This window comes from Rosa chinensis, chromosome 1, assembly GCF_002994745.2.
Source record: "Rosa chinensis cultivar Old Blush chromosome 1, RchiOBHm-V2, whole genome shotgun sequence".
NCBI classification, from domain to species: domain Eukaryota; kingdom Viridiplantae; phylum Streptophyta; class Magnoliopsida; order Rosales; family Rosaceae; genus Rosa; species Rosa chinensis.
This window is the reverse complement of record NC_037088.1, coordinates 67,339,707-67,348,521: the sequence shown is the minus strand read 5'-3', so window position 1 is coordinate 67,348,521 and position 8,815 is coordinate 67,339,707. Positions and strand designations below refer to the sequence as shown.

The following is an 8,815-nucleotide window of genomic DNA, read 5'->3' as shown; positions in this document are numbered from 1 at the left end:
CAGGTTCAAAGAACATCAGTCAAAATCTTTCAAAACAACAGTTTCAAAAAGTTTCCAAACAAACACAAAAGAACCAAAGATTCGACAATAACCCAAAATCAACCACAGTGCCATCTCAATCGAAACAATAAAATCTTTCCATCGTTTATTTCTCTTATAAGTAACTAATCTCCTTCTTACACCTTCATACTCAGAACCGATCGGATCACATAAACGGTATCACTAAAATGGTAATCAGTACATCACCTACAATTGACTTAATATAGACCTAATGTGATCCCAATATCAAATGTTCTAGACCTATACACAAGCCTAAATGATTAAAATCAACGCCCCCATTTATACCATCCAACATTTAGTACCCTTGGTCAGCTGTCCACATTAGCATTATATATGTAGCAGTAACTCCCAGATTTATTCAAAAACTTTAAAACCCCAAAATAAATACACAGCAAACATCTTGATTCCTGTTGAACACATTCTCTCTTCTTATTCTTCTTCTACCATTTTTCACTCTCGCCTCTCCCTTCGCGCCTCACTAAAGTCTTCACCGTCCGATGTGCGTACTTTGACCGCCGCCCAAATCCGAATCCCTAAGCTCAACCGATGGGGCATTGCTGCAGCAAAAGCGCCGCCGTTTCGGTGGCCAACAACAACCACGACCACCCGACCCCCGCCTCCGCCGTCGCCGTCCAGCAGTCTAAACAGCCGCCGGTGCTGACGAGCCCGGTCGCCGGCGATGTGAAGAACACTCCGTCTCACTCATTTACGGCGAGTCCGTTCCCGAGCCCGCTCCCGGCCGGAGTGGCGCCGTCGCCGGCGAGGACGCCAGGGAGGAAGTTCAGGTGGCCGCTGCCGCCTCCGTCGCCGGCGAAGCCGATCATGGCCGCGTTTCGGCGGCGGAGGGAGGCGAAGCCGAAGGACGGGCCGATACCGGAGGAGAATAATCACCAGGGCGGCGAAGAAGAAGGAGAGAGGGGGCTGGACAAGAGCTTTGGGTATGGGAAGAACTTTGGGGCGAAATTTGAATTGGGGAAGGAGGTGGGCCGAGGGCATTTTGGTCATACTTGCTCGGCTAAGGGAAAGAAGGGAGAGCTTAAGGGTCAGCCTGTGGCTGTCAAGATCATATCCAAAGCAAAGGTTTGGCTTATACCCTGATTTACGTGTTTTCGAAGCTTAGTTGAATCAGTATTTGGTTACTTGATATAGCTTAGTGTGCTTCGTGTTTCGGAGCTGAAGCAATTAGTGTTTAGAGTATAAGGATCTCGGAGCAAATCGATTAGGAAACAGTTTGAATGTGTGATTAGTTTTTGAGCATGGTTGTGTTTTTGAGTAGTGAAGACCTGGAAATGTAAATCAAAGTTGGAAGTTGAATGGGACTGGATTTTCAAATTTTTTTTGAAGCTAACCTGGTAATTTTGTTAGTACATTATCAAGTATCCATTCTCCGCGGCTAAACGGGAGAGATTGAATGTAGGTAAATCTTTTAGCTGGGTTTTTTTTAGAGTCCGTTTTCCTCCGACTGTGAAACATTTTTCAAGGAGTTTTGTGTACTCTTATTAGTTGGTACTTCACTATGGACGGAGTTAGAGGGTTTCGTGGAGTTTATTTGTCATTGTGCTGTTATGTTGTTGTAGCTCTTTGGGTTATGGAGCACATATCTAGTGTTATGTTGCATGTTATTTCAATATGTATTGCTTTATTATTATCTTCATGGTCTATAGGGAAGGCACAATTCGTTACTTTCAATTGCATTATTTGGTCATCACACAAGTTTTTGTTTGAAGTCGTATTGGTTACTAATTAAGTGATTCTTTGCAGATGACAACAGCAATAGCTATTGAAGATGTCCGTAGAGAGGTGAAAATACTGAAAGCATTATCTGGACATAAGAATCTGGTCAAATTTTATGATGCATTTGAGGATGCCAATAATGTCTACATAGTCATGGAGTAAGTATAGTTTTGCTCTTAGTCTTATTCCTTCAAACCAATTTATAGGATTCATGATTCAGCCTTGTTGGAACATCATTTGTATTGTGGTTTATGGTTTACTTTTATGAACACACACACACACACACACACACACAGCCTAGTCTTAGAACTGAGAAGAATGAACACTTTGTTGGCAGAAAAATCTGTTTTGAAATTTGATATGATTTTCTCTCATCTCTTTCACTTTCAGGTTGTGTGAAGGTGGAGAACTACTGGATAAAATTTTGTCCAGGTAGAATGATATTTTTTATATTGAAACTTCTAGTTGGGCACTTTCAGATTTATGATTTCAGTTTGATTTATTCTCAGTAACTCCTTGTGGCAGGGGTGGAAGATACACAGAAGAAGATGCTAAAGTTATTGTTGTGCAAATTTTAAGTGTTGTTGCCTACTGTCATCTTCAAGGTGTTGTGCATCGTGATCTAAAGCCAGAGGTACAGCTACATTCAGAGTTTCCACTTTCCACTACTTTCTTGCATTTGGATGGAATAGTATTGAAAGTCCCCTCCACATGTAGTTTGTTTTACATCTTCAGTTCTCGTCCGAACCTATTACCAATTACTCTTTTCATTTGACTGCTTGGCAGAATTTTCTTTTTGCCACTAGAGAAGAGGATGCTTCAATGAGGGTTATTGATTTTGGTCTCTCCGATTTTATTAGGCCTGGTAATGCTTCCACATACTATTTTTTCTTGGCTTCAAGAGATAATATGTTACTGCACTTTGATTCATGCCTTGGACTTCTTTTGTAATTGGTTAATAGCTTCTTGCTTATATTAGTTGTGGTTGTTGTGTTTTTTGTTTTTTTGTTTTTCCTCTGAAGCTCTTCTGCATCATCTATTATTCTGTTTATTTCCTTGGATTGTTTAGGAGTCTTTTTCCTGACATGTTGGCAATATTGTTTGAAAAATAAAATTGCCTTCCTAGAAATCAATATACATGATCTTTAGTTATCATTTTCACTTTTCACAGAACCTTAGTTCTACTTATGCAGATCAGCGCCTCAACGATATTGTTGGTAGTGCATACTATGTTGCACCTGAAGTGCTACATAGATCCTACAGTGTTGAAGCAGATATGTGGAGCATAGGTGTAATAACATATATATTGCTATGTGGAAGTAGACCTTTCTGGGCACGAACTGAATCAGGAATCTTCCGCTCGGTGCTAAGAGCTGATCCTAACTTTAATGATACACCTTGGCCCACAGTGTCCCCAGAAGCCAAAGATTTTGTCAAGAGGCTTCTGAACAAGGATCACAGAAAAAGAATGACTGCTGCTCAAGCTTTAAGTAAGTCAGTTTTTAATATCCAATACGATCTTCAGTGGATTCATAAATAATTGATATACTCTCTAGTACCTCATTGATTATGATATCGCACTAGTTTTTCCTGCTAGTTTCATGTATGTATAGTTATTTCGTTTTGATCTATCTGCTGTCTTCACAGCCCACCCATGGCTAAGGGATGAAAGACGAGCTGTGTCTTTAGATTTAGTAATCTACAAGTTGGTTAGGTCATATGTTCGTGCCACACCTTTCAGGCGTGCAGCAATGAAGGTAACATACATTCACAATAAGATGTGCTTTCCTAGTTTCGCCAACCGCTAAGGAAGGTGGAAAAAAAAAAGAGAGAGAGGTTAAAATTAAAGATAACAAGTTTAGCTAAGCCTGGTTTATTGTAGAAGTTATACATTATTGAGTGGTGCAAGGCATGTATGAGCCACCTTTTCTGGCAATGTCTCTGTGTTTTCGGGTGTGTGTTTGTGATATTGGCTGGGATCCTTTCTAAGCACCTTCTTGTTGTTACAGGCTCTTTCCAAGGCTATAACAGAAGATGAGCTCTACTATCTTAGGGCTCAGTTTACACTCTTGGAACCCAAACATGGATACGTGTCCCTCGATAATTTCAGAACGGTTAGTCATGGTTATTATATTCTCTTTAACGGTCCCTCTTTTAGCACATTTTAGCTCCTTTTTTTAGTCTCGTGGCATTTACTCAATATATTCAACATACTTTTAGTATGCAGTTTTGATTTGTTTATCTGTCATTGTTCTTTCATGAACTTTTGACTTAAGGTGAATTAAAGTGCAGGCTCTCATGAAAAATTCAACTGATGCCATGAAGGAGTCGAGGGTTCATGACATCTTAAATGTGGTATGAGATACATTTCATTTCACTTTAATTTTGATAATGCACATCTCCCATATCTGTTTTTCACTTAATTTATAGTATATTCCTGTATGACATTTGAAGTTGAGGGTGGATCTTTAATCATATTATACTGCCCACTGCTGTATATATGGGGAATACGTATTGTCTGTCTTACTGAAGGTTATGTTTAATGAAACAATGAAAGAGAAAAGGAACCATATTATTTTTAAAAGGGGACTCTAGAATATCTCAGCATGAAATTTCATCTCTTTGGATTTTCCGTTGCTGGCTTGTCTTATCTATTGGCAGACCCAGCCTGTTGCGGAATATGATACAATTGAGAAACAAAACCACTTGTATTTCATTTGTTGTGGCTTTTGCATGATGGCATATTCTCATATTTTTCTTGGCTTTTACTTTAAGATGGAGCCACTCGCGCACAAGAAATTGGACTTTGAAGAGTTCTGCGTTGCCGCAATAAGTACATATCAGCTAGAAGCTCTTGAAGGGTGGGAGAAGATTGCAAGTACAGCTTTTGAGTGTTTTGAAAGGGAAGGAAACCGGGTCATCTCTGTTGAGGAGTTGGCACAGGTACGCACATCACTTTTGCAGTTTTGCATAATACAACTCACCTTGGTTCTAATTTCAAACTTGCAAACTCAAGAAAAGTTCAAACATTATGCAGGAAATGAATCTGGGTCCTACATCTTACTCTCTACTCAGAGACTGGATCAGAACCTCCGACCGAAAACTTAGCTTCCTTGGATACACCAAATTTTTGCATGGTGTGACAATACGGACTTCCAATACCAGACACCGATGAAGGTAATTGGGGATATAGAAATTTTTCACAAATATTTTTTTCTCAAAACTTTATCCCTTTGGAGAGTAAGGTGAAAGTTGAGTGTCTTTAGAGGTTGAGATTGAAGTAATAGGGGTCCATTCCATTAATTTGTGTGATTGTATGTAAAAGAACTGTTCAAGACCCTTGGTCGTATATCAAGATCTTTGTAAAAAATAATGTGTATACTGTTGTACAAGTGTTCGAATTGTTGAGATACAAATCAAGAAAAGCCTTCACATTTAGGTATCGAATTGTTTGCCAGTTGACGGAGTTTTGTAAGACACTTCTACCTAAGAATTTATAACAGTTGCTTTGTTATTTCAACTCTTTGACTTTGATTATTCGATTCCCATTGATCAATAAGGAAGCAGGGTTGTCCTTTGGAGATGATTGGTATTTGTGTGAAGCGCCTCGTTGTGTTTGGGTTGAGAGCTGACCTGAATTGGCGTCTGATTTTGTGTATCCAAAACCAAAATGACCTAATTAAGTATTACCAATTGGTGCTGGTACAGACCTAGCCACTTTCATATTCATGAAAGGCTCTCTTACTGGCTTTGACAACCTGCCAATACAAACATGCTAGTTGCTTGCGGTTTCAGTTGACCTTTGGAAGCCAATTTATAATTTAAGAGCGGCTTCAGCCATTCAAACCTGTTTGAAATAAGAGCACGTTCCATGCTCCAATTAGACTCGTTCAATTTTCTTACCTCTTCAGAATCCAGAATAAACAAAAGACTACTATTAGCAGATTGATTTCCAGAAACTACGTACGTAGGTATACCGTATACGAAAGCAAAACCATAACAATTACATCGACTCATCGAGATTGAACTCAACACTACTTTGACATCCTATCCAATATGAAGTCGTGATGATTAAAAGTGAACACAGATTGATTAGTACGTAACTCTTCCTAGTTAATTTCCTCTTAAGCTTGATTTTAGTTTTGATTTTGTTAATTTCGTCTTAAGCTTGATTAGAGTTTTGATTATGTTGACGTTTTCAATAAGATATAACTATAGTTGCCAAGTGTCATCAGTGCGTATTATATGTAGCTTTCACAATTTAAACAAAGAACAAACTGATCTATCAAAATGCAAAAAAAAGGCTCTGGTACTCTGAAATATGGAATAGTAAGTAGCTGGAAAAAGGCCAAGAATATTTCTTGGTAGACTATATTCATGGTAGACTTCATGGAAACTTCGAATCTAACGATGTATAAGTTATAAGTAGTATTTCTCTTTCATCATTGACCGTCTAATTTCTGTAATGGCATACGTGTCATGTGTATTGATAGAATTTTCTTCCCGGGATAACCATTATTATATTGATAGAAATTTCTTCCCGAGATAACCAATACGAAAAGCATTACCCAATTAGCCAAAAAACCGAATCATATATTCTTATCTTAAGAGTCAAGATGCCATATATGCACCACATAAAACCTTTACCCCCTTGCAAGCCACATTACGGAAAAGGAGCTGCCAACTGATGGCTTTCATACTTTTATGGTTTTCACATCAAGAATATTAGAAAGAAAAAGAACAATGACGAAATAAAGAGGAAAATTGAAGCCACCAAATTGTGAGCTTTCTTTATTGATGAATAAAGTTCAAACAATATAACCAAAATTAAAACCCTATTGCAATGATCATTTTTTTCATCATCATCAAAATTAAAAACCAATTATCGTCCTGAAGAATTAGATAAAAAGAAACCGCAGGACATAGTATTTACAAATCAAACTATATATGACATCACATATCAAGCCCTAAAACACCACACATGGTGATGATGATGGTGGTGGTGCTGCTCATCGTTGACCGCCGACTTCTCCTTATCAATCAAGCCCTCAACGGCGAGGAACTCCTCCACGTGGCACGGGATAGTGATCGGACCGTCGTGGTCGAAACCGTACTCCTTCTCGGCTTCCTCCAGCAGCTGAATGAAGAGCGGGTGGTTGATGTGAACCACCGGAATCACAAACCTCTGCTGCTCCTCGCCCTGGCCCACTATCACCGCCATACACCCTTTTGGGATGTCCATCGCTTCCTTCTTCAGAAAGTGAAAACTCAGATGATTCTGGTGGCTGTGGTGGTGGTGGTGGTGCACCTTGTCACCGCCGCCGCCGATGAACCCCATTTTTTCAAGAAGGTACGAAACCACCCTCGTCTTGACAATCTTTTTGAAACCGAAAACAACAAAACAACAAGAAAACTAAAACTAAAGCAACTGGGTTGTCTCTGTTATAAGAAAACAGAAAAAGGCCAAGGATCGGAGGCAGAGATTGCGAGCTTGAAGATGGTTAGGGCAGAGTCGGTGAGGGATTTGGGAATATTGCTCATGATAAACTATGACCAACAACCCACATATATATCTTGAAGAAGAAGAAGAGAGAAAGATAGAGTGAGAGGTTTTTGGAGAAGCAGAGGCTTAGGGTATTTATATAGCTGGTGCTTTGGTGGGGGAGGTTGGTTCTAGGGTTTGCTTACCTTATACACAAAGGTAACTAATTGGTCGTCTATCAGAGATAGAGTTTACGCGAAATACCATATCCATTCATTTACAGCTGGATAATTACCAAAGATCATGGCTTATGATTTGATAACGTTATATTTAGGGTTGTATTAGGACGCTAATAAACGTCATTAATATAAATGGATATAAATAAAACAAGATACTATAAAAGTAATGATTGGATTAGTCAAGAAGATCCGCGTGTATTAAGCCATAATACGTAAGAATTCAGATTGAATTTTTTAATTCAAAGGAAAGAATCAAATTTGGTCATTGAGCGAAGCAGCTAAGCCACGTGGACAACTGGTTTGCCACGCCAACGTCAGCAAAAGGGGGTCCCTTGAGTCACAATCTTTGTGACCGACACAGAGGTGTCATGTGCAAGTGACGTTTTTAGGGATAGAACAATTGGTCACTAAGGCCGACGATAGGGGGGTCTGTAATTCAAAGCTTGTTCCATACTTCCACACTCTAATTAGGTCCCCTTATATGTTAAATTTTAAAAATTGAGAGAGGGGAGTTTCGAAATTTTAAGTGCGTAATTGGTGGAGTGGACGTACAACGTTACATGATCATTACAAAGACACTTTTATTATGTTAATAAAACATGTTTTGGAATGTGATAATTTTTTTAGATATGAAATATGAATGTGATAATTTTTTTAGATATGAAACATAAATGTGATAATGATTTAGTATGAGATATTTATCCTAATCTCTAAATTAATGGTGCAAATATGTTACGGGAGAAGACTACGCCACTAAAACTTTTTTCTTAATAACCTTGAACAAGTTCAATTGTTCATGTATACATCCGTCAATGTCACGTCATTATATGTATTTTTAATTTTACTAATTGAAATCTTTTTTTATATAGAAATAAATTTTATTTGATTGTCATATTAGCACATAGGGTCCCGGCCCAGCTCAAATTTAGGACCGGATTCTGTGCCAGATATGAATGCAAAATTTCACAACAGTAATGTGGGAGCATTTTTCTATTGCGCGGTGTTATCCACAGAGATGCATGTGTTCCAGATATCTTGGACCCTCAATGTGGAAACTTAGTTTAATCATTAGAGTTTTGCTTAGTTCTAATTAGACCCACAAAATGGGAATATTGGTTTAGCTGTACTGCTGTAGTTCCACATTTGTTTAAGTCAAAGACTCAAAGGCTAGTTCTAACTAGACCCACAAAATGGGAATATTGGTTTAGCTGTAGTTCCACATTTGTTTAAGTCAAAGACTCAAAGGCTAAAAGTGATTCTAGCTAGCTCGAGAGAGCATCCAAGGGAACAAGAACATTGA

The 8,815-nt window shown here is 38.7% G+C and overlaps 2 protein-coding genes across 2 annotated transcripts; one reads left to right on the top strand and one right to left on the bottom strand.

Moving 5' to 3' along the window:
• Positions 1-422: 422 nt before the first annotated feature.
• Positions 423-5,251, top strand: LOC112184338 (CDPK-related kinase 4). The gene is made up of 11 exons (XM_024322597.2): positions 423-1,140; positions 1,822-1,952; positions 2,185-2,226; positions 2,320-2,428; positions 2,581-2,659; positions 2,988-3,284; positions 3,442-3,551; positions 3,804-3,908; positions 4,087-4,149; positions 4,570-4,737; positions 4,832-5,251. The coding sequence occupies exons 1-11, from the start codon at positions 607-609 to the stop codon at positions 4,967-4,969; spliced, it is 1,776 nt and encodes a 591-aa protein (XP_024178365.1). The 5' UTR covers positions 423-606; the 3' UTR covers positions 4,970-5,251.
• Positions 5,252-6,546: 1,295 nt separating this feature from the next.
• LOC112195962 (auxin-responsive protein SAUR32) lies at positions 6,547-7,416 on the bottom strand. The gene has a single exon (XM_024336209.2). The coding sequence runs from the start codon at positions 7,130-7,132 to the stop codon at positions 6,755-6,757; it is 378 nt and encodes a 125-aa protein (XP_024191977.1). The 5' UTR covers positions 7,133-7,416; the 3' UTR covers positions 6,547-6,754.
• Between the last annotated feature and the right edge of the window lie 1,399 nt (positions 7,417-8,815).